This window comes from Ylistrum balloti, unplaced genomic scaffold (genome assembly GCF_031769215.1).
Source record: "Ylistrum balloti isolate Yb309-2 unplaced genomic scaffold, AGI_CSIRO_Ybal_v1 Utg370450, whole genome shotgun sequence".
Classification (NCBI taxonomy): Eukaryota; Metazoa; Mollusca; class Bivalvia; order Pectinida; family Pectinidae; genus Ylistrum; species Ylistrum balloti.
In genome coordinates this window covers 744,767-770,820 of record NW_026782299.1, presented here as the reverse complement: position 1 = coordinate 770,820, position 26,054 = coordinate 744,767, and the positions used below count along the sequence as shown (strand labels likewise).

General features: G+C 33.1%; 1 protein-coding gene across 1 annotated transcript in view; it reads left to right on the top strand.

The window, feature by feature from the left end:
• The window catches only part of LOC132555029 (inositol 1,4,5-trisphosphate receptor type 1-like), a 148,139-nt gene that overhangs the window by 93,206 nt on the left and 28,879 nt on the right, over positions 1-26,054 (top strand). Inside the window, exons 17-45 of the mRNA XM_060219366.1 lie at positions 315-395; positions 649-834; positions 1,024-1,146; positions 1,507-1,611; positions 2,298-2,408; positions 2,670-2,747; positions 2,973-3,105; positions 3,475-3,584; positions 12,851-12,967; positions 13,345-13,480; positions 14,180-14,279; positions 14,513-14,567; positions 14,980-15,077; positions 16,990-17,058; positions 19,266-19,365; positions 19,747-19,991; positions 20,191-20,258; positions 20,680-20,735; positions 20,829-20,993; positions 21,183-21,421; positions 21,567-21,651; positions 22,127-22,314; positions 22,718-22,831; positions 23,438-23,522; positions 23,680-23,766; positions 24,230-24,334; positions 24,610-24,681; positions 25,184-25,316; positions 25,700-25,838. Coding sequence (XP_060075349.1) covers positions 315-395; positions 649-834; positions 1,024-1,146; positions 1,507-1,611; positions 2,298-2,408; positions 2,670-2,747; positions 2,973-3,105; positions 3,475-3,584; positions 12,851-12,967; positions 13,345-13,480; positions 14,180-14,279; positions 14,513-14,567; positions 14,980-15,077; positions 16,990-17,058; positions 19,266-19,365; positions 19,747-19,991; positions 20,191-20,258; positions 20,680-20,735; positions 20,829-20,993; positions 21,183-21,421; positions 21,567-21,651; positions 22,127-22,314; positions 22,718-22,831; positions 23,438-23,522; positions 23,680-23,766; positions 24,230-24,334; positions 24,610-24,681; positions 25,184-25,316; positions 25,700-25,838 — 3,383 coding nt within the window. The remainder of the gene's footprint in view (positions 1-314; positions 396-648; positions 835-1,023; positions 1,147-1,506; positions 1,612-2,297; positions 2,409-2,669; positions 2,748-2,972; positions 3,106-3,474; positions 3,585-12,850; positions 12,968-13,344; positions 13,481-14,179; positions 14,280-14,512; positions 14,568-14,979; positions 15,078-16,989; positions 17,059-19,265; positions 19,366-19,746; positions 19,992-20,190; positions 20,259-20,679; positions 20,736-20,828; positions 20,994-21,182; positions 21,422-21,566; positions 21,652-22,126; positions 22,315-22,717; positions 22,832-23,437; positions 23,523-23,679; positions 23,767-24,229; positions 24,335-24,609; positions 24,682-25,183; positions 25,317-25,699; positions 25,839-26,054) is intronic.

Sequence of the window (26,054 nt, the reverse complement as noted above, 5' to 3'; positions counted from 1 at the left end):
TTCTCAAGAAAACTGTATGCACCTAAAAGGTTGAATTGTGTGTCCATAATCTAATCTTACAGAAAAGCAATTAAATGCTTGAATATCTGTTGCAGTTATTGAATTTACATCCAAATCAAATGTAAACGTATGCTGTAAATAGAAAAACAATAGTCAGTTTCATATATATCTTTGAAAAGCATGTACCTATTTGCTTAGGGAGTTACCAGTAAAAGGACAAATAGTGCTGCCCATGGTGAGGTTAGAAGCTATAGGAAACCTTCAACTTTGATGAATGATAAAGACAGAATGAAAGTTGTATATCTCATTTGTAGGCGTTACAAGAGTTAAAGAACTTCATGGTGCCTCAAGGACAGCCAGACAAAAACAGACAGAAGTTGATGAGGAATCTAAGGGTAGGATGATCTTACTAGTAAATTGATATTGTACTCCAGTTGTATTTCAAATGTTTCAAAAGCATTTCTATCTTATTTTTTCAAAATATGATCTATGATATATGTATTGAAAAAACCACTAAATTAACATTGATATTCTTCAAATCTGGATGTTGTTGTTAACGAGATCTTAGTGATATGACTCCTGCATATTATACATTCATATGTTCTAGCATGTTATCTCCGTTATCTATTGATTTATCTCCCCTTACAGGTGATAGACATCTTAGTCAACTTACTACAGTGTCGTTTACGGGAGGGCGATGAGGAGAGTCACATGATCAGGATATTTAAGGAAGCCTATGATGTGCTCCATGCGTACATGATTGGCAAAAGTCGCAAAAATGCTCTCTACTTTGCAAAGTACATTGACTTCTTCCAAACTCAGTTCACCCAGAAGGTAAAATTTAGGGAAGACAATTGGATTATTTCCCCTGATCAGAAATCTTCTGCAGATAGATCAGAGGAGCTTGTTGATGTTGAATTTAATGTCATAACTGAAATCGTAAAAATATTGTTCACTTGTTTTACATCTGATGGTATATGTGTCTGCAGTTGATTTATATGTTGTTGATTTAATTGTTTACAGGGAGGTATTGGTCTTAATGTGGCCCAGATGATCGTTGAGCTGATCCGGGACAAACGCAAAATAGTAGACAGAATCACAAAGAAACACATTGATACATTCATTCAACTTCTCATCAAAAACCATGTTAGTAATAAAAACTTTCTGTTCTTCAGTTTTCTTAATGTTTTTTTTTTAAAAAGTGTTTAAATATTTTGACTTATTTTTATCAAGACCAAATTTGCTACTGTGTAAATGTTATGATTCAGGTTCTCGTTATATAGAGAGAACAGTAAATATCTTTACCGGAATTAAAATTGATTATAAAAATCCAATTAGAAAATGACAGTTCAGGATTTATATCTAATTTGGAGGACTGAGTAGGTTAATGCTTTGATTTGTTTCCAATGTCGTATGTTAAAGACAACCTGTCTAAAATTATGATTGTTTTATCAGTTTTAATGCTACATAGTTCCTTGTTTTATGAGGTTGATTTTCATGTTGCAGAACTACAGATTTCTGGACTTGTTACAAGTGTTGTGTGTGTGTGATGGGGTGGCCATCCCCAACAATCAAAGCTATATAGTGGAGCAATGGCTTCGCAAGTACAAGGTCAGGTCCTCAACTTTATCTAGTTTATCAGAGTCTTATAGTGTTAGATAAAGTAGCATCACAAGTACAAGGTCAGGTCCTCAACTTTATCTAGTTTATCAGTCTTATAGTGTTAGATAAAGTAGCATCACAAGTACAAGGTCAGGTCCTCAACTTTATCTAGTTTATCAGAGTCTTATAGTGTTAGATAAAGTAGCATCACAAGTACAAGGTCAGGTCCTCAACTTTATCTAGTTTATCAGTCTTATAGTGTTAGATAAAGTAGCATCACAAGTGCAAAGTGAGGCCTTACACTATTCCTAGTTTTTAAGAGTCTTACATTGTTAGATAAAACCTCTACTTTTCCTTGTTTATCTGTCTTAGAGGTTTAGATAAATCAGCATCACAAATGCAAAGTGAGGTCCTCAACTGTTTCTAAATTCTCAAAGTCCTATAGTGTTACATGAACCAACATCATACGTACAAGGTGAGGTCATCAGGTAACCTAGATTTCCAGAGAGAATGAAAAAAAATTCTCTTTGTGGTCATCAAAATCTAATTTTGTTGTTTTCAATTAATTGATAAATTAATTAATAGATTAATTAATTAATAATCTGTCGTTGGGTGTTTAGTCAGAAGATATTGCTAATTTGCTGGGTAATGATTTTATAGCTTTACAGCATTAATTTTGTTTTATCTTTGTGTAGACAAGTGTGTACATGATGGATCGAGGACAAAACATCAACAAACGTCCAAACATTGTGTATGTGTCAACAGATGGGGCCAAGGGATGGGTACCTCTCAATGTATTTGTAGATGTAAGTATTTTGTCATTACAAAATTCTGGTTTGACGAATAACAAGGAATATGTATGGTATCTGTTTATTGGTTTATTGTGCCATCATTTACCAGGAAGTTGAAGAAAAGAGAAAAATGATATACAAAAAGTTTTTCTTTGGCACTGCAAAAGATATAGTCTTACAAAATCATAGCTTTTACTGTATGTTTATTGATGCATATAGATTGAATATGGTACTACATAAGGGACAGTATCTGATATCTTCACTTGTATGTTACAGACAGAGGGGCCAGATTTTGTGGAGGATGACTACAAATTCCTGTTACACCAGCTTGATCTATTCAAGGCTCTGTGCTTTGTAAGTCTACAGCTTACTCACTGTTTAGTGCATCTTTCATTTGCTTGAGATCAACAGAGAAATAATTTTCAATAACAAGAGGAAACATTTTTTTACAGATTTTTTGGGGTAATTAACTTCTCTCTGTGTACAACTGTTTCCTTATCTAATTTTGAAATGTCATCTCAAGTAAAGAAGAGGAGGTTTTCACTGTGTTTTACTGAAATTTTGCTTTCATTTTACCAGGGTCGTAATGACTTTGCTGGTTTTGTGATCACACGAGAGTATGGTTACCTGACCTGGGAGGATGCGTATCTGTGTATGACTGCTGAACAGCTCCCTGACATCATACGAGCAAAGTACTGTGAACTCATCATAGGTAATAAACGGGTCAAACACAAAAGTAGAATTTTATGTGTAAGAAATAGTAATTTGTTGACCTTTCATGAAATTTTCAGTTGTTTCTTTCTGTTACAATTTCCAGTTCAATCAACCTTTGTGTATCTTCAGAATCACATTAAGATATTACCAATTTTAATGAAACATTTTAATGATCAATGAATTCTGTTATTGGGCAACTTTATTCATAGTCTATTCTTTCCCCATTTCAAAGATTATGTCCCTTTATTTTCGTTTTAATGAGATCTCCTGGTGTTTATGTTTTACAAGTCTGCTCATCTTGTTCCTTTTAACTTTTAAAATTTATTTTGAAAGGTGAATATTATTAACAGGTGTATGTTTTTTACAGGTCTGTTTGTAGATGTGGGGAACAACTACTCAGTACTAGACCATCCTAATATCTGTTTTGTGTATGAATATGTTGGCTCCAAGGATGCCAAAGTGGAGCATAGTCAGTATGTAAGTAATCCAAAAACTAGTGTCATGATTTCGATTTCAGAATGTTTTATTGTCTTGGTGGTATTGACAATAGGAATTGGGCAACAGGCAGAGCCTATGAAAGCCCTCTCCTTACAGTGCATAAACAAGTATACAGACACATCAATCAAAATTAAAGATAACAGATAATAATAATATTAGGAATAAGAATGTAGAAGATAGATTCAAATGGATGATTATATAACAGAAATGCAAAATAGGCATCACCATCATTTGTATTATTGAGTTCCAGAGCAGTAACATAAACTAAAAAGTACAATTAGGTATCACAAGATATTACAAGACTGGGTCAAAATATGTCCATTTGTGGTGGGACAGGCTGCAGGTTCATGATCTCAATGTATATAACATTTCACCTGGATTAGTGCATGTACCGTTGCATCCTTTGTTTGATTGTTTTGGTAGACAATATGTTTATTATTTGTAGAGTTGACTGTGGAAGATTTTGTCTGTTTGTTATTTGTAGTTAACAGTTGACTAGAGAAGATTTTGTCTGTTTGTTATTTGTAGTTAACAGTTGACTAGAGAAGATTTTGTCTGTTTGTTATTTGTAGTTAACAGTTGACTAGAGAAGATTTTGTCTGTTTGTTATTTGTAGTTAACAGATTTTGTCTGTTTGTTATTTGTAGTTAACAGTTGACTAGAGAAGATTTTGTCTGTTTGTTATTTGTAGTTAACAGTTGACTAGAGAAGATTTTGTCTGTTTGTTATTTGTAGTTAACAGTTGACTAGAGAAGATTTTGTCTGTTTGTGATTTGTAGTTAACAGTTGACTAGAGAAGATTTTGTCTGTTTGTTATTTGTAGTTAACAGTTGACTAGAGAAGATTTTGTCTGTTTGTTATTTGTAGTTAACAGTTGACTAGAGAAGATTTTGTCTGTTTGTTATTTGTAGTTAACAGTTGACTAGAGAAGATTTTGTCTGTTTGTTATTTGTAGTTAACAGTTGACTAGAGAAGATTTTGTCTGTTTTTTATTTGTAGTTAACAGTTGACTAGAGAAGATTTTGTCTGTTTGTTAGTAGTTAACAGTTGACTAGAGAAGATTTTGTCTGTTTGTTATTTGTAGTTAACAGTTGACTAGAGAAGATTTTGTCTGTTTGTTATTTGTAGTTAACAGTTGACTAGAGAAGATTTTGTCTGTTTGTTATTTGTAGTTAACAGTTGACTAGAGAAGATTTTGTCTGTTTGTTATTTGTAGTTAACAGTTGACTAGAGAAGATTTTGTCTGTTTGTTATTTGTAGTTAACAGTTGACTAGAGAAGATTTTGTCTGTTTGTTATTTGTAGTTAACGTTGACTAGAGAAGATTTTGTCTGTTTTTATTTGTAGTTAACATTGACTAGAGAAGATTTTGTCTGTTTTTATTTGTAGTTAACAGTTGACTAGAGAAGATTTTGTATTTGTAGTTAACAGTTGACTAGAGAAGATTTTGTCTGTTTGTTATTTGTAGTTAACAGTTGACTAGAGAAGATTTTGTCTGTTTGTTATTTTGTATTTGTAGTTAACAGTTGACTAGAGAAGATTTTGTCTGTTTGTTATTTGTAGTTAACAGTTGACTAGAGAAGATTTTGTCTGTTTGTTATTTGTAGTTAACAACAGTTGACTAGAGAAGATTTTGTCTGTTTGTTATTTGTTGTTTACAGTTGACTAGAGAAGATTTTGTCTGTTTGTTATTTGTAGTTAACAGTTGACTAGAGAAGATTTTGTCTGTTTGTTATTTGTAGTTAACAGTTGACTAGAGAAGATTTTGTCTGTTTGTTATTTGTAGTTAACAGTTGACTAGAGAAGATTTTGTCTGTTTGTTATTTGTAGTTAACAGTTGACTAGAGAAGATTTTGTCTGTTTGTTATTTGTAGTTAACAGTTGACTAGAGAAGATTTTGTCTGTTTGTTATTTGTAGTTAACAGTTGACTAGAGAAGATTTTGTCTGTTTGTTATTTGTAGTTAACAGTTGACTAGAGAAGATTTTGTCTGTTTGTTATTTGTAGTTAACAGTTGACAGTTTGTTATTTGACTTGAGAGAAGATTTTGTCTGTTTGTTATTTGTAGTTAACAGTTGACTAGAGAAGATTTTGTCTGTTTGTTATTTGTAGTTAACAGTTGACTAGAGAAGATTTTGTCTGTTTGTTATTTGTAGTTAACAGTTGACTAGAGAAGATTTTGTCTGTTTGTTATTTGTAGTTAACAGTTGACTAGAGAAGATTTTGTCTGTTTGTTATTTTTAGTTAACAGTTGACTAGAGAAGATTTTGTCTGTTTGTTATTTGTAGTTAACGTTGACTAGAGAAGATTTTGTCTGTTTGTTATTTGTAGTTAACAGTTGACTAGAGAAGATTTTGTCTGTTTGTTATTTGTAGTTAACAGTTGACTAGAGAAGATTTTGTCTGTTTGTTATTTGTAGTTAACAGTTGACTAGAGAAGATTTTGTCTGTTTGTTATTTGTAGTTAACAGTTGACTAGAGAAGATTTTGTGTGTTTGTTATTTGTAGTTAACAGTTTACTAGAGAAGATTTTTTGTGTTTGTTATTTGTAGTTAACAGTTGACTAGAGAAGATTTTGTCTGTTTGTTATTTGTAGTTAACAGTTGACTAGAGAAGATTTTGTCTGTTTGTTATTTGTAGTTAACAGTTGACTAGAGAAGATTTTGTCTGTTTGTGATTTGTAGTTAACAGTTGACTAGAGAAGATTTTGTCTGTTTGTTATTTGTAGTTAACAGTTGACTAGAGAAGATTTTGTCTGTTTGTTATTTGTAGTTAACAGTTGACTAGAGAAGATTTTGTCTGTTTGTTATTTGTAGTTAACAGTTGACTAGAGAAGATTTTGTCTGTTTGTTATTTGTAGTTAACAGTTGACTAGAGAAGATTTTGTCTGTTTATTATTTGTAGTTAACAGTTGACTAGAGAAGATTTTGTCTGTTTGTTATTTGTAGTTAACAGTTGAATAGAGAAGATTTTGTCTGTTTGTTATTTGTAGTTAACAGTTGACTAGAGAAGATTTTGTCTGTTTGTTATTTGTAGTTAACAGTTGACTAGAGAAGATTTTGTCTGTTTGTTATTTGTAGTTAACAGTTGACTAGAGAAGATTTTGTCTGTTTGTTATTTGTAGTTAACAGTTGACTAGAGAAGATTTTGTCTGTTTGTTATTTGTAGTTAACAGTTGACTAGAGAAGATTTTGTCTGTTTGTTATTTGTAGTTAACAGTTGACTAGAGAAGATTTTGTCTGTTTGTTATTTGTAGTTAACAGTTGACTAGAGAAGATTTTGTCTGTTTGTTATTTGTAGTTTATTTGTAGTTAACAGTTGACTAGAGAAGATTTTGTCTGTTTGTTATTTGTAGTTAACAGTTGACTAGAGAAGATTTTGTCTGTTTGTTATTTGTAGTTAACAGTTGACTAGAGAAGATTTTGTCTGTTTGTTATTTGTAGTTAACAGTTGACTAGAGAAGATTTTGTCTGTTTGTTATTTGTAGTTAACAGTTGACTAGAGAAGATTTTGTCTGTCTGTTATTTGTAGTTAACAGTTGACTAGAGAAGATTTTGTCTGTTTGTTATTTGTAGTTAACAGTTGACTATAGAAGATTTTGTCTGTTTGTTATTTGTAGTTAACAGTTGACTAGAGAAGATTTTGTCTGTTTGTTATTTGTAGTTAACAGTTGACTAGAGAAGATTTTGTCTGTTTGTTATTTGTAGTTAACAGTTGACTAGAGAAGATTTTGTCTGTTTGTTATTTGTAGTTAACAGTTGACTAGAGAAGATTTTGTCTGTTTGTTATTTGTAGTTAACAGTTGACTAGAGAAGATTTTGTCTGTTTGTTATTTGTAGTTAACAGTTGACTAGAGAAGATTTTGTCTGTTTGTTATTTGTAGTTAACAGTTGACTAGAGAAGATTTTGTCTGTTTGTTATTTGTAGTTAACAGTTGACTAGAGAAGATTTTGTCTGTTTGTTATTTGTAGTTAACAGTTGACTAGAGAAGATTTTGTCTGTTTGTTATTTGTAGTTAACAGTTGACTAGAGAAGATTTTGTCTGTTTGTTATTTGTAGTTAACAGTTGACTAGAGAAGATTTTGTCTGTTTGTTATTTGTAGTTAACGTTGACTAGAGAAGATTTTGTCTGTTTGTTATTTGTAGTTAACAGTTGACTAGAGAAGATTTTGTCTGTTTGTTATTTGTAGTTAACAGTTGACTAGAGAAGATTTTGTCTGTTTGTTATTTGTAGTTAACAGTTGACTAGAGAAGATTTTATCTGTTTGTTATTTGTAGTTAACAGTTGACTAGAGAAGATTTTGTCTGTTTGTTATTTGTAGTTAACAGTTGACTAGAGAAGATTTTGTCTGTTTGTTATTTGTAGTTAACAGTTGATTTTTGTCTGTTTGTTATTTGTAGTTAACAGTTGACTAGAGAAGATTTTGTCTGTTTGTTATTTGTAGTTAACGTTGACTAGAGAAGATTTTGTCTGTTTGTTATTTGTAGTTAACAGTTGACTAGAGAAGATTTTGTCTGTTTGTTATTTGTAGTTAACAGTTGACTAGAGAAGATTTTGTCTGTTTGTTATTTGTAGTTAACAGTTGACTAGAGAAGATTTTGTCTGTTTGTTATTTGTAGTTAACAGTTGACTAGAGAAGATTTTGTCTGTTTGAAGAAGATTTTGTCTGTTTGTTATTTGTAGTTAACAGTTGACTAGAGAAGATTTTGTCTGTTTTTTTTTTGTAGTTAACAGTTGACTAGAGAAGATTTTGTCTGTTTGTTATTTGTAGTTAACAGTTGACTAGAGAAGATTTTGTCTGTTTGTTATTTGTAGTTAACAGTTGACTAGAGAAGATTTTGTCTGTTTGTTATTTGTAGTTAACAGTTGACTAGAGAAGATTTTGTCTGTTTGTTATTTGTAGTTAACAGTTGACTAGAGAAGATTTTGTCTGTTTGTTATTTGTAGTTAACAGTTGACTAGAGAAGATTTTGTCTGTTTGTTATTTGTAGTTAACAGTTGACTAGAGAAGATTTTGTCTGTTTGTTATTTGTAGTTAACAGTTGACTAGAGAAGATTTTGTCTGTTTGTGATTTGTAGTTAACGTTGACTAGAGAAGATTTTATCTGTTTTTATTTGTAGTTAACAGTTGACTAGAGAAGATTTTGTCTGTTTGTTATTTGTAGTTAACAGTTGACTAGAGAAGATTTTGTCTGTTTGTTATTTGTAGTTAACAGTTGACTAGAGAAGATTTTGTCTGTTTGTTATTTGTAGTTAACAGTTGACTAGAGAAGATTTTGTCTGTTTGTGATTTGTAGTTAACAGTTGACTAGAGAAGATTTTGTCTGTTTGTTATTTGTAGTTAACAGTTGACTAGAGAAGATTTTGTCTGTTTGTTATTTGTAGTTAACAGTTAACTGTTTGTTATTTGTAGTTAACAGTTGACTAGAGAAGATTTTGTCTGTTTGTTATTTGTAGTTAACAGTTGACTAGAGAAGATTTTGTCTGTTTGTTATTTGTAGTTAACAGTCTGTCTGTTATTTGTAGTTAACAGTTGACTAGAGAAGATTTTATCTGTTTGTTATTTGTAGTTAACAGTTGACTAGAGAAGATTTTGTCTGTTTGTTATTTGTAGTTAACAGTTGACTAGAGAAGATTTTGTCTGTTTGTTATTTGTAGTTAACAGTTGACTAGAGAAGATTTTGTCTGTTTGTTATTTGTAGTTAACAGTTGACTAGAGAAGATTTTGTCTGTTTTTGTTATTTGTAGTTAACAGTTGACTAGTTTTGTCTGTTTTTGTCTGTTTGTTATTTGTAGTTAACAGTTGACTAGAGAAGATTTTGTCTGTTTGTTATTTGTAGTTAACAGTTGACTAGAGAAGATTTTGTCTGTTTGTTATTTGTAGTTAACTTGTTTTTGTCTGTTTGTTATTTGTAGTTAACAGTTGACTAGAGAAGATTTTGTCTGTTTGTTATTTGTAGTTAACAGTTGACTAGAGAAGATTTTGTCTGTTTGTTATTTGTAGTTAACAGTTGACTAGAGAAGATTTTGTCTGTTTGTTATTTGTAGTTAACAGTTGACTAGAGAAGATTTTGTCTGTTTGTTATTTGTAGTTAACAGTTGACTAGAGAAGATTTTGTCTGTTTGTTATTTGTAGTTAACAGTTGACTAGAGAAGATTTTGTCTGTTTGTTATTTGTAGTTAACAGTTGACTAGAGAAGATTTTGTCTGTTTGTTATTTGTAGTTAACAGTTGACTACTGTTTGTTATTTGTAGTTAACAGTTGACTAGAGAAGATTTTGTCTGTTTGTTATTTGTAGTTAACAGTTGACTAGAGAAGATTTTGTCTGTTTGTTATTTGTAGTTAACAGTTGACTAGAGAAGATTTTGTCTGTTTGTTATTTGTAGTTAACAGTTGACTAGAGAAGATTTTGTCGGTTTGTTATTTGTAGTTAACAGTTGACTAGAGAAGATTTTGTCTGTCTGTTATTTGTAGTTAACAGTTGACTAGAGAAGATTTTGTCTGTTTGTTATTTGTAGTTAACAGTTGACTAGAGAAGATTTTGTCTGTTTGTGATTTGTAGTTTTGTCTGTTTGTTATTTGTAGTTAACAGTTGACTAGAGAAGATTTTGTCTGTTTGTTATTTGTAGTTAACAGTTGACTAGAGAAGATTTTGTCTGTTTTTATTTGTAGTTAACAGTTGACTAGAGAAGATTTTGTCTGTTTGTTATTTGTAGTTAACAGTTGACTAGAGAAGATTTTGTCTGTTTGTTATTTGTAGTTAACAGTTGACTAGAGAAGATTTTGTCTGTTTGTTATTTGTAGTTAACAGTTGACTAGAGAAGATTTTGTCTGTTTGTTATTTGTAGTTAACAGTTGACTAGAGAAGATTTTATCTGTTTGTTATTTGTAGTTAACAGTTGACTAGAGAAGATTTTGTCTGTTTGTTATTTGTAGTTAACAGTTGACTAGAGAAGATTTTGTCTGTTTGTTATTTGTAGTTAACAGTTGACTAGAGAAGATTTTGTCTGTTTGTTATTTGTAGTTAACAGTTGAATAGAGAAGATTTTGTCTGTTTGTTATTTGTAGAGAAGATTTTATGTTTGTGATTTGTAAAGAAGATTTTATATGTTTGTGTTGGAATGCTCTGTTCAATGTTAAAATGTGTTTTGTTGTTTAACAATTGATGTTTTGTTCACCAAACAGTTATATGACACAATTCATTGACTTTTGAGTTTTGTTATACACCAATATTCTTGTAACTTTATCAAACAATTCTGATGTTATACTCTCTATCAACTCATTTCAAGATTATTTGAACCAGTTCTCTCACTAATAATCATGTACTGCAGGGAGATGAGATGAAACATCGTTCATCAGGGAAGGGACAGGTAAATGGTGCATTTATCCTACAAATAGTCTAACACATGTTTGATTCATATTGCAAACCAGGAATAAAAACTGATACCTAACATATATTCATGTACCTTTATATATTTGTTTTTTAATAAAAAAATGATAAGATATTTATAATCACCATAGTCAAACTCTTGCAAAATTTTATAATCTTTGATACTTTTAACAAACCATATATTGGTCAGTAACTCACAAGTAAAACATTATAACACCAAATATAGGTTACATCTTGTTAAGTTGTTGAGTTTTTTGCCTGTGTGCTATAAACTTACTTCAGCATGCTATTTATATATGACATATATACTTAACTGGTGCTGGCAGATTTTAACTATCAAATATAACAAAAAATACTTCATAACATATATACATTATTTACTCTACTTCATGTGGCATTTTTAGCTTGGCTCATCGAAGAATATGTGGGCTAAAGCAGTCACTCAAACATTTGCAGCATCCTACCTTAAATTGTTTAAATTAAAGATTTTTTAAGCAGCACTGGATCAGAAAAGTCCAAGGGACTATTGATCATTAGTTAGTTCAAGTATGAATATAATGAATCGTTATCAACATGCCAAATCAGATTTTTCTTATATCTTTGGCCAAAAATGGTTAAATTTCTGTTTGTGAATTTCAGGAGTAAGTCATTCATTAAAGTTTTTTAGCAAATTATTTCAAGCCGTACTGGATCAGAAATACCAATAAGTGGTTGATCGTTTAATATGTTCAGTATGATTTATCATTTATATGCTGGACCATATGTTTCATATTTCTTGGGCCGAAAAGGTGTAAATTTATCTGTGAATCAATAGTTGAGCCATGCTGTTCTCAAACAGCTCTTGTTGTTAATGGCTGTATGTAAATACAAATAAAAATATTTGTGAACTTACATTCTGATTTACTGTCATGGAAGCGAAAATGGTTTCATGGAAGTATTTAAATGTAAAGAATCTTAAAATCATGGAGTAATAGGTCATTCTTCATCGATATGAAATATGTACAACTGGTCATTTTATGTATAGTAATTAGAAGAATTAAGAGACCATGCATTCTCAGAATTGAGGGGCCCATTTCTTCCGCTCATTTTTTTGCTGATGTCATATGATAGTTTTAAGAGTTTGAATAGAATCTGGTAAGTAATATTGATAGTATGGTCCAATATCGGTCCTTGATCCTAACAAACCAAAATGTTTGTTGGATGTGTATTACTGGAATAGATGTGTGATCAATGAAGTAATAACAGCAAGCAATGCAGACAAGTAAATTGTCAAATTATTGAAGCAATCTGTCCCTTTATCAAGACACAAAATATTACAAAAGTTACATCACATACATAGAACATGAAACCATAGATAAAGTTAAATCTATAATCGAGAATGATAGCGTAAATTGTCCCAATATGGCCCTTTATATGGAACAAAAAACCATCTTAAGCTGGTGTTGGAAAGATGGTGAATCAAGTATCGATTATTTTTTACCATATATCTGGCAGACCTGATAGTTAGTCACCTACTTCACAAGTTCATAGGTCGGATGGATGGCAACTTGTAAAGATGTCGGTGATTTTTTCCATTTTATTTTATTTATTTGTTTATTGATAAAAATGTTTGTGCATGTGATGCATGGTATTTATTTTGTAAACTAAACTTTTAGCTTCGGAAATGTTTTAAGTTTATTTTATTCATTATTCATTGTTGCTTCCATGTGAGGCAGATTTACCAATAATGTCACCAACTCATGAGCATATCATTATATCTTACACCGTGTATTAAGGAATCACAAGTGCAAATGTTTTATTGGTATTGACGAAAAGCCTTACAAGGAAATTAATTTAAAATGTGATGTATTTATCAGGTGGTTATGGACCTTGTCACCATATTTCCTGTACTGAGAGACTGGTTAGCAGAGTTTCTACGTCAGAACTGTCAGATGACTGCTTCAGAAATAGGTCACAACCTGCTGATAGAACAGGTAACTTCACCTACTGATTATACAGGTAAATTCATGTACTGATAGAACAGGTAACTTCACCTACTGATTATACAGGTAAATTCATGTACTGATAGAACAGGTAAATTCACCAACTGATCATACAGGTAAATTTACCTGCAGATAGGAAAGATAAATTCACCAGGTGATAGAACAGGTAAATTCACAAATGTTAGGACAGATAAACACATCAAAGATATTTGCCATCCTCTGTTTATTACCTCGCTGTAAGGTACCTCGGAGTACATGATTAATATAGTGCAGTTTCTGTCTTTTATTTTCTTTCATTCTGGTGTATAGATTTAGTGTATTGGAAATGTCAATGTATGTATTGATGTGGATATAAATATATGTTTCAGGTGTTGCGGTTACTACAACACCTGGTGAAGTTTGGGTACTATCTGGATATAGATGATGTCAAACAGCTGCTGACTCCTCTCCTAAGTCTTCTAGATGGTACACATGACGTACCATTCCCTAAGGACAAAGGCAAAGGTAGGTCTGTGGATAGTCAGCCTTTTCTCAGGAGTGATGTAGGTAAACTATAGACAACCTTTCGCTTAGCGAATTATAGGTCATTATAGTCAGCCTTTAAATTGGATATAGGTAGATCAATCCAAGGTCAATTCTCCACAAAACAAAAGAAATGTAGTGCAGATATGGCTTAACCTTTCCTTAGGAGAAATTTCATCCATGCAAGTTTCATACCAAAGAACAAAGAAAGTCCGTTTAAAGTCAGTCTTTCCATTGAAGAAGGAATGGCCATTCTATAGTAAACATTTCCCAGGCTGGAAGACATTTTTACTGGTAATTTCTGAAGCCTTTTGCAAGGGAAAGGTCAATCCAAGGTCAAGATTTACCTAAAGTCTTTCCTAAATCAAGTAAAAGATTGTTTAACAAATTTTTTTTCTTTTCCGTAAGACAACAATTAAGTAAATCCAAACTTTCATATGCCAAAAATCAAACTCAGATGGAAGCTTAACAAAGAAACAAAGAGATATCTGATATTACCAATCCATTTAGTGAAAATGACATATTATATAGCTTTACTGAGAGTAAAGTATTGAAAGTAATATCACAAGTGATATCTCCAGTAATATCTCTGGAGATTGGAGAAATGTTGTATGGGAAACACCACAAATAATACATGGTAAATTTTCCAATATATAATATCGAAGTGCTTTCTTTTGACAGGCTATACGAAGGACTCCCAGAAGCTTGTAACACAGTACAGAAACAAGGGTAGATTTGACCAGAGCAAGGAGAATGAGGCCATTGTTAATGCTAAGTATCGGTGAGGAAGTAAAATATGATCCTTATCAGTAGGTATTTTCTAATGATTTTCGTGCTGGTGTGGAATTCAATCAAATTAACTTAATATGGGCAATCTCTAATCAAACTTCACCAAAAAGGTCATTGTGTAGGTTTGTATTGGATTTATTACAAAAACCTGTTGGATGTTAAATAAACATGTTTCTTCTTTACATCTCTCTAGATAAGTACAGTGTTTCTGTTATATACTTACAGTGCTATGGAGGTATTAGACTTCCTTCTCACATTCCAACGGAACCTCAGGCTAAAAGTGAGTATTGTTACATCATTACTTGTGATCCTATTCTAATGTAGGAGGGGGGGGGGTCATGATAGATCTGTTGGTTTAGTATCAGACTTTACAACTTCAGGAAAGATCTGAGATGTATGTCACAATCTCTACACTGTGCAGGTTGTTTTTCAGGAACCTTGATATCACAGTCCATCATCCTCTATAGTGGTTGTGTACTTGGGTTAGAAATTTTAACCCAATTCCTCTGGGTAGCATGCTGTGGGCCTTTCATGTGGTGTTCAGTAAGACAGCCACCAACTAGTAAAATGTACAGTCATCATACGTTTTCTTAATTTGTTCTGTGCTAAGTTTTTAAACTGGATGTTTAACCTTGAATGAGCTGATTTTTAATAATAATATAAATTAGATTTGATCTTGTGTTGGATTTCAGGCCTTTGTGACCAAGTTTAAGCAATGCGAGCAGAACCAAGGCCATCGCACCTTGGAACCTCTGATGTATGAGAGCTTCAACCCACATGACCAATCAAAGTAGGTACCAACAAGGGAGGTAATTTTAGTAATGATGCATAGGAGGTTGGGTCCTAAACACTATAATGAAAAGGTGCATCACAGTCTTTCCACAAAACATATAACTGTACTTCAAATTTTCCTTGTAAATTCACTGCCTGACAAATATTATATTCACTGACTTGCTGTAGCGTAAAAGTTTATTTGCACCAGTCAGATATTAATTGTGTCTGCTCAGTTACTATAGCATATAAATTCACTGCCATATGTACAATATAGACTAGAATCAAGCACATACAATTGTTTGTGTGGTTTTGTTTTGCGATTTCACACAGTTTGTCAAGCACTTCCATTAATGTTTGATTGCTAAATGTTGATGTGTTTAAATGCACATACCAATTAAGTGCTCAAATGTATAACATTCTAGAATGTTCTAATATATCGTTCCTTAATTCAGCATTAGTTATCATTTAAAATACTATAATTTATTGGTCACTTGTATGATCTAATTACATGGATATTTCCTAGCTTTTTAGTGCTTCGTTTTGTGACTTTCTAGGAAATTTCTTTTCTAATAATTTTTGTTGCCTTGTGTGTCATAGATAATTTGAGCTTAATGTAAAAGTGCTAACATTGGTGAAATGTCTGTATAAATTACAACAAAATTGTTTCATTAAAGGGAGAGGTTAAAAATTGCTGAAATAAACATACAAAATCTTACAACAAATCTATATGACTTGTTAATGAATTTAGACCAAAATGTTCATGGTCAGCCTTTGGTGCAAAGATAAGAATTTTTACTTCAGAAGGGGCAGATCTTGTTCCCTTAGTTAATTAAAGGCTGGACACAAGGGGTCACATTGTGTTTAAATATCTGAAAATATTTTCTTTTAATTTTACATTCGTCTGTTCCATGAACAGTGATTTCTCAGTCTGGGTGTAAGAGTAAAAAACCCATTCATCGCACCACCATCAATTTCCATGAAAAGTGAATCCAAATTGTAAAAATTTGTTACCTGGTAACTCTACTGTGTGTCCCTTTCTGTGTAAGATAGAGTTCTTCAGTACTTACAGCCCCTACCAGCAATGGACTCAAAGTGGCCAAATAACAATAAGTCTTTAAGAAACATCTTTATTTTTAATGTCAATTTAACTTCAGACTGTCCATTCATGTCAGATATTTACACACCTGGGGTTAAATTGATATAAACTCCTCAGTATAATGTGACCCTTCAAGTCCTCAGTCATCTTTTATTTCAATGCAATTTTGGACATCCTTTTTCTAGACATCCGGGGGTTGTAATGTCGACAAATCGTCATGAAAGATACCAAAAAGTAAAAAATGACCTGCTGTGCCCAAATTGACTTGCTGAGCTCCCTCCACTTTTGTTGTGTCAGTATGATACAGCACACCAGTTAGACTAACTTAGCCCCCTCCACCATTGTTGTGTCAGTATGATACAGTTCCCCAGTTGATATAGACTAACTTAGCCCCCTCCACTTTTGTTGTATCAGTATGATACAGCACACCAGTTAGACTAACTTAGCCCCCCTCTACTTTTGTTGTGTCAGTATGATACAGCACACCAGTTAGACTAACTTAGCCCCCTCCACTTTTGTTGTGTCAGTATGATACAGTCCACCAGTTGATACAGACTAACTTAGCCCCCTCCACTTTTGTTGTGTCAGTATGATACAGCCCACCAGTTGATATAGACTAACTTAGCCCCCTCCACTTTTGTTGTGTCAGTATGATACAGCCCACCAGTTGATATAGACTAACTTAGCCCCCTCCACTTTTGTTGTGTCAGTATGATACAGCCCACCAGTTGATATAGACTAACTTAGCCCCCTCCACTTTTGTTGTGTCAGTATGATGCAGCCCACCAGTTGATATAGACTAACTTAGCCCCCTCCACTTTTGTTGTGTCAGTATGATACAGCCCGGTTGCTGCAGGCGGAGAGAGGCCGACAAAGTGATGGATCACACAAACATTGATGAGTAAGAAATGCACCAGTGCTGCTATATTGTGTTTTTTTTTTTTATTTACAGGCTGCTTATTCTTATCCAATCAAATGCTCAATTTGACTTGACTACAGAATTGGAGAATTGTATATTCGTTTTATAAATGCTAAACCTTTTTACCCCTCCCCACCATTTTCTGTACTTCTCCCTAATGTCGTCCCTGCTTAACCCTTTTAAACTTGATAATATTACTCACAGTCCCTCCAAGAGGATACTAGTCACATGGTATTCTTGGTATGATCATTGCCATGTAAACAATAAGTAACAGTGATAATACTGATAATACAAAGTCTGGAGTCTTAACATTTAAACTTTTAAAAGAGTCTATATTCACCTTTTTAACTTCCAATATATAGCCTTTTGATGTATCAACAGAATGTTGAAACTGAAAGTCATCATCAAATCTAAATCTAAAATTATCATCCCTTTGACACATATCACCTTTAACAGTACAAAGTCAATTTTATGAAATAGACGCACAAAGTCTCGATGGCAGTCATTTTGTTTCATTCTGATTACAATAAAACTGTCCAGGTTCCAATATGGAAATGTTATTTTGTGGGACAGGCATGGTACATTATTAAATTAATAAGATTTATTTTCACAGAAAAAAAATCCTATCAAAGGAGAAATTAATGATGGGAAAACATTTATTTTTTTAATCTTTTTATCTGCAGATATAACAGTATTCTTGTACATGTTCTTTTTTCAAAGAAGGCAAGTTTGTTAGACTTTAAAATAGGTTTTCCAAATTCAATTTACTCTAAATGAAGATCAGGCCCAATATTTGTTAACCTTGCAGCATATTTTGTATTATTCACTTGTCCTAACAAAGAAGTGCTTTTGCGAGCTTCCAACTTTAACTGGAACATGCAGATATATCGTGTAATTTGTAAATATGATAAATTGATCATTAGACTTGTGACATCGCTGCTGTCTATTAATGAATTATTACTGGTGTGTTACAGTGTAAATGATGAGCTTTAAATACATGACATTTAAGCTAAAACAAACTATCCTTGCATGTCTAACATAAAACAAGGTATACTTTAAACGAAAAGTCAAGTTTGCATGCCTGTCAAGAGATATAGAGATATTATTTGTAGGAAAAGAATAACTTAGGGAGGCAGTTGTTTATCACTTTGAAAGTTTTGCTGCATTTAATCTAACTTTGAACAGTTAGTGGTTTGTAATTGAGTGTATATTTTACTATGGAGAAAATGGTTCTATCAATTTTTAATGCATTTTTAAATTTATACATATTTCAATTAAAAAAATGCATTCAAGTCATGTCTAAATGGGATAGCAATATTCATATATATGTGTCTGTGTGTAATTTCAGTAATTTAAAAAAGAAATAACAATATTAAAAACGCAAAAATAATTTCCAGTGTCCTTTTATTACTCATTATCATATTGATGCTGTGCATCAAAATGAGGTTTAATATCAGGACAGGAAAAGTATCTCTGGGTATAAAAGGGAGATTACTCCTTCTAAAAAAAAGCTGTGAAATGGAAATCTTCTATATAATTTACTGTAGTATTAGCCTTTACCTTTACTGACCTGTTGTAGCTCTGTTTTATTGTGCTTTTGTTGTAGTACCAGTTTCTGACAACAGTGACATATACGATATACCAGTCAATCTGCTAAATAATATAACGTTTAATCCCAGTTATTAAACAGGTAGAATGATCTTTTCTTTGATTCACATCTACCAGGCAATTAACAACCATGTGTTAAAAATAATTTAAATGTATTGATTATTTGATAATAATTTTGAATAGAAAAACTATTTTGAAGTTTCTCTCGTTTATGGTTCCACAACTCCAGTCTCAATGCTAAACAACTCATTTAAATGCCCTTTGTGTGCCATTTTTAAGTGTTTCAAGTTTGTCATGGAAACAAAGCAGAGATGATCTAATAAAATGCACTAATAATTTGATTTGTGATGTCTGAATTGGTATATTCTCCAGTCCTACTTTTTACCTTTCCTTATCTAAACAATGAATACAAGTTACACATCTTCTGGTCATATAAATATTCTAAAATGGTTTCCCGACTCACTCCTTTGTATGAAGTATAATAAATAATCATGACAAGAAAAAGCTTATAAGATAAATCTGTCCTGGATATAGTTTTAATAAAGAAAAGCTACTGACATTTAAATGACTGTGTGTTACAGGAAGGTGGTTCGCCACCAAAAACAGGTGTTGAAAGAACTCAAGGAGATGGTCAGTTCGTCATCAATATTTGATATAGAGAGCACCACCAGTGTACTAAAGGTAAGATTTTACTGGACATATCCAATTATATTAACATGCTTGGAAGTTTCTCTGTGAACTGCTTTCCATAATTAATTTGACTTCCATTGTCTCAGTTACTGTCATAAGTTTTCACAAATTAAGAGTTTTACAAATTATCTTCCTTGTTTCAATAACTATCTTTAGTTCCTCTATTTGTTTAAATGTGTATAGAATTTATTTCACTTTATAACAGTATATCAATTAACCTGGTCAGTAATTTAACATTCTTTTATGTGTTTGATTCAAAGCGTCATACACTTGTCATCTTCATGTAAACATAAATGATTTATCTCCCCTGATGTATGAGTTTTCTCCCCTGTCTCTGCATCAATCTGTGGCAGTTCTCCTTCTGTTTGACAGGATCTGTCTATGTACAGTTATGACAAGATGGTTACCAAGTCACTGGATATACTCAATAAGCTCTACTCATCTCAAAGTGACATGTTCCAGTTAGCGAGTAAGGCCCAGATCTTACTTACACATGACTCAGCAAAAGTCCACCGGGAGGTCCAGCGCAGTTTACCAGTCCTCCGTAGACTGGCCAAACAGAAGCTGAACGATGAACAGGTCACATTAACAGGAGAGATTCTGGATGAATTAGCAGGGTAGGTAATACAACAGGGAAAGTCTAGGGATGATAACATTTGGATGGAGGTATGTCTGTTTTATGAAAAAGTGTATCAGGATTTAGATCAATAAAGGGATGTTGGTGAAGTGCATCCATGCTGTTGTTACAGGTACAAGTGGATCAGAAATTATATGCTGATTTGTTTTTACTCAAATCTTTCATGGTTTAATCTTCAGGTTCTGTCACCTACCAAAGAACATAGAAGAACCCCACTTTATGAACCAGAACATCCTTGTCAGCCATGGTAAGTAAATGAAGCAGATTAACTGTTAGTTAGTCAGTCCATACTTTCTTGAACATCCCACACAAGGAAAAAACATCCACACTAAACATGTACACCCAACAAGTTACAACCAACTATGTAAACATGCTACAACAGACACGTACACCCAACAACAAACAACCAACTACCGAAACTTACTACACCAAACACTGTACACTCGGAAACCATAACCAAACACTCCACAACAAAAACTGCATACCAACACTCCGTGCTCCAAATTTAAATCTATCACCCTCAATCTCTCGCTCCTTCAACTCCTGCTTCAAACCAAAAACTTAATTCCTACACCAAACATTGAAACACTGGAAATCATTCATCATTCATCTATGAATAGGAATGAATTTTAAAACGTTTTATTGAATTATTTTTATCTATTCTACAGGTGTTTTACCTGCCATATTGGACATTCTCTCTCAGGAGATTGATGCCAAGCTTGTGGTAAGTCATTGTCGCTAAACCTTTGTTAAACAAGAAAATCGCGTTTGAATATCTTTTCTTGATATGTGTTTCATTGTTTCTTGGTATTCATAGGACCAGCAATACAAGGGGATGAAGAAGATCTTTAAGAAGACACTAGACTTACTGGCACTGATCACACGAGAGAACAGTGCTATGCAGGAGGCCATGTTCAATAACTTGGACACACTGTTGGAGGTCCAAATTGTCCCTTCGTGTCTCGCACTGGCACTCAAAGAGGTACCTATTTAATTTATATACTGTCATATTGATTACTAATCCACCTGTAATATCTCGTTATTTTATACCTCAACAACTGAAATTATTGCTTGTTGTTTACTTTGTCTGAACAAAACTTCTGAAACAGCTGGTACACCTTCACCTGATCTCTAACTGGAAAACTGATTCACTTGGTTTTGTCTCTTATAGCTGTTCATCGCTAACCAAACCACATGTCTAAAGGTGCACTCCAAACAGGTTCAGAAGATTGTGCTGCTGGCGGCACAATACCAGAATGAGGCTCCTGAGTTTCTAGAACTCCTGAAGGTTCTGGTTAAAGTAGAGGGGCTAGACCTGACCATCAAACGCAATCAGGCCCTTGTAATGAAGTACATCATGCAGAACTTCCGTAAGGCAGCCTATGTGTTGGACCAACCAAGAGATAGCAGGTAAAGACACCAAGGCCAAGACATGTTTAATTAGTATAAAATAGAGCAAGTCTTTTGTTGTGTCATCTGTGCACCCTGTGTTTAAAGTTCAGTGTTTTTACTGGCCAAATATTAACGAATATTTGCCAATCAATTTCTTTTGTAGAGAGCAGATTTTGACAAACAAACGAGATCCAGGTCATCTTGCCTACTTCATCAGCCTAGTGGACCTTCTAGCAACCTGTGCAGAGGTAAGGGTCAGAGGTCAGAGAGGTTCAAGGTCAAGTGTTAGAGGCCAAATATGTATGGTTGAGTTAGTTAAGATTCAACTTTTGAAAATAAATTAGTTGGGATGTTAGCTTTAGCATTTAATTGATTTGAGCTAAAAGGTCAAGATTGAGATGATTTGAAGTGGAAATGGGTTTTATGTCTAGGATGATGATCATTTTCATGTTTAAAGATGAAAGCTAAACAGATTTGGTGTTTTATGAGATTTGGGGTCTAAGTATATGGATGGAAGGACTTTAAATAGGTACTACTTTATAAGATGATAAAAACCTTTGATAGCTGTCCAAGAGTTTAGAATTATATTTATGTACAACATTGGAACACCTCTTTTGGATGAATCTTTGTACTATATTTAGCGTGTGGACTAGGTATTTTCATATATATCACATCTCAAAGACTATATGACATGAGGTTGAATTTGATTTTTTACTTTTCTAGGGGGAGAACAAATTTATTGAGTCTCTGTGTCAGACCATTATGCCAGTGGAGGAGATTTTATGGGTGTTGAACCACAGGGATATTGATGGTAACCTGAAGCAACCCTTTGTCAAGTACATGTTATGGGTATACCTGAAACCTGCTGGGAATCTAGTGGAGAGTGGAGCTGCTGACCTACAACATGACAAGTAAGTTATGTTCAACCTCCTATACAACAGCCAGCATGTCAGCCTTAAATATCTACCTCACAATGAGCTCTGACCTACAACTTGACAAGTAATGTTCAACCTTCCATACAACAGCCAGCATGTCAGCCTTAACTATCTACCTCACAATAAGCTGCTACCTACAACATGACAAGTTATGTTCAACCACCCATACAACAGCCAGCATGTGAGCCTTAAATATCTACCTCACAATGGAATAGAAATTTATCTCAAGCTCAAAGAACTCGCATATTTATATGAGAAATGTTGTACATCAAGCTGAAGTTATTTCAGAACCTCTGAATAATCTACAACAGCACAAAAGGACTAAAAATACTTTAATGCATTTCAATTGCTTCTTTTTATCAATGTCTTTCTTATTCAGAGAAATGTGGAACTTTGTGGCCTCTGCTGCAGAAACCATCAAACAGTTATCAGATACAATAACAAAACACAGAGATCGAGTAGCCCTACTGCTCCGACAGCCTCCTGGTAAAAGGTACGTCTCTAAAGACAAAAAGGCCAAAGAAAGTTGCAACACGAAACATGCCAAAAAAGGAAACATTTATAAATTATCTCACCAAAAGTAAGGTACTTGGAACCAGTAAATGGCTGCTATAGCCTCGCAACTATCTGGCTTTATATTTGGACATTGTAAGCATCAACCATCCACAAAAAAGTAGCTTAGTACTCAAAAACCAATTAGTAAGTAATTGTTATGATTCCAGGTTTTTAAATACCACTTTATCACAACAATAGAGCTGTATCAAAGGAGTTCACAAATTATGATCTGTGGTTTCTACTGGCCAAAATACTTCTACACTCTTTCGGGAGTGTACACTTTTACACTCCTTCAGAAGTGTACAACTGTAACTGTTATTCAGTACCCAACATTTCCAGGACTGTGTCCAACCTTGTACTCAAAAATACTTCATTCTGAAGGAACGGTCAAAATGCAATTGCTGTGATGTATCCTGTGTTGTACTAGCAAACATTTAATTGTTATTGATAGATTCTGTAGCTGTATCAGGGATACAACTTAGAGTAAATACTAGCTGTGTTGTACTGTATGCTGTATCTAACTGAAATGTTTGTGTATTATCAGTGCTGTTGCGGTGGCTGGAGACACCAAGGCGACACTACACGGCTGTATCTTCTATGTACTGGAGGCTGTCCTTCCATTTGTAGAGGTAGGATCCTGAAAATGTCCTGAACTTTATCAAAAAACACATTGTTTAAATATTTGCTTATAATGATTAATATTCACATTTCATAGATGGAAAAAACATTTCATTTATTATTGCCAGAGTGATTGATATTTAAAACTCATTTCTATTCTGACACCAGGTATTCTATTCCATGTTCTACTCTCCCGACAAAGATCTCTACCCAGGAGAAATGGACACAACAGAAACCCTTGCTGGAGGGCTATCAGTATGTATTATTTACAGCATATTCATGATCTCCCTTTTGGTATTGTCTTTTATCTCTTACTGTAGCCGGCTCTTGTGAGTTGTTTTATGTAATTTGTAATATGTGGCTGTCTGTCTGAAATCAAACCTACTCTATCAAGTTTTGTGTTTGTATTATATATCATCCCAGGTTGGTAAACAAAAATATGTAAAATTCTGTGAAGCCACTGTTTTTGCGAAGTTTTTCCATTCTTAATTCCAGAAAGTTTTTTATGTTTTATTCAATATTGAATTGTAAAAATAAGTTGGTCTTAAAATATTCTGATTTATGAAAATAAAGAAATGCCATCTATTTTCTTGGTAGCAAGTTATTTTGTTTGTCAAGTTTTGAAGTTGTGAGATGAAATTTCCAATATGAAGAGCAAAGATTACTTTCAGCAAACTCCATTTGTAAAATTTTACTGACAGATCCCCTTCTCTTATAGTCCTTCTGCGAGGTGGTCGGCCAGTTCCTTACCAATCCTGTCCATATGAAGGCCATAGCTGCCTCTATCACTATCCTCATCTCCGTGTCAACCACCAACAAAAGTGTGAGTACAGGCTGCCATTGTGTATTAATCATTACCCGTTTACTTGTACACCAGGAAAATGCAATAAGATTTCTAATGTACCATGATGTAACTAGTCCTCAGATTTGAAGTTTAATTCATGAAAATTGAAAGTTTGAAATTTCAAACATTTTGAAAAATGCAACAAAGAATCAAGGAAATAAGTTTTGTATGTATGCTGATGTTGTTTTTTCATATTTAATCCTGTTTGTCTAGTCTTTTTCTCTTCTATATTAAACAAAGAATGTATCTTTTAGCTATATATCAGTGTGTTGGAGAAGTTTTCCACAGAGATGAGACTTGGAGATACAAAAAGTGCTGTGCGCAAGGTAGGCTACTCTTAAGATCAAAGATTTTCTTTGGGTCATTTTATAAAATGATTTAATGCTGTGTATTGATAGTGTGAAATCTTGACTATTCCCCATCTGTAGTCAATAAACAGCTAACATTTCAGATAATATACATAAATATATATTCCTCCATTGGTATGCTTTTATTTTTGTGAAAAAGATATACCTCCTTGTAAAGGAGCAAAACCACCCCCTCTTTTACTTGGTTTGAAACAATATATTAAATGTTTTTGGTATAAGAACAGCAAACAAATTTAGAATAACTTTAGCTTTTCATTGCTTCACTAATGATGTAGTAAGGCTCCATAGTGTCACATGCACTGTAAGGTCTTGAGGAAAATTTTCGATTTCATATAAAAAAATATCTTGTTTAGGTGACATCAGGATCTTGTTTATTTCCAGTTCATGATTTGACAAGAAAGTGTAGGTTGTCCTGTTATCTCAGGTTTGATAACTTGACATTTTTTGATCATTTGTACAGGGAAATATGGAATACTATGCAGGAGAGCTAGAACTCAATGCCAAGTTCCACACGTTTGCCAAAAATAACAACATCATCTATCAGGGCTATAATACAGTTGCTGCTCAAATCAAATTCAAGAAATCAAAACGAGGTTTGTATGGCATAAGTCATATCTAACATTATCATATGTATGTTAGATTTTTATATTAGTTATATATATATATGCGCAGATTACAAGAGAAATATTGACTATTTCCTGCTATGGTTAACCTTCAGTCAGTGTTATTGAACCCATTCAAATGATATGAAATAATGCTTGCAAAGATTAATTCGAGTTCAAACAGGGCTGACATTGAACATGATCAACATGCCAGTAACCTATAGCTAAAAGGACAGGAAACTACCAATCGGTAAATGAAAATGGCCTGTTCAGAAAGACAGTGGCCTGTTCAGGATGACAGTGGCCTGTTTAGAATATTGAAAAAAAGTTATATTTTTCTTGGTAACACTTTGTTGTTTGACTTTTGTGTACAGAATACACAGCCTTGGGTACCAATGAGGAGCTGTTATTAGGTGAAGAGTTCCAAAGTCTTGTCAAATGCTTCATTGATGTCCATGAGAGAAAACCTGCCAAGAGGTTTCTACCCGCCAAAAAACTTCTAGAACAGCTGCAGTAAGTGTTATCTCATCCTGATAGTTTAGGAAAGCTACCTTTTAAGAGTTTTCAGCGAAAATTTTGAAAGAATGTCATCTGTGGGTACTGTACAGTTGGATATATTCACTGATTTTGTGGCTATAGAGATAGGCTGACATAAAATTCCTAACAAGCATTTTACAGTCAATTGAAATTTCAGAAAAAGTAGATTATATACCTCAGTAATAAAAAAAC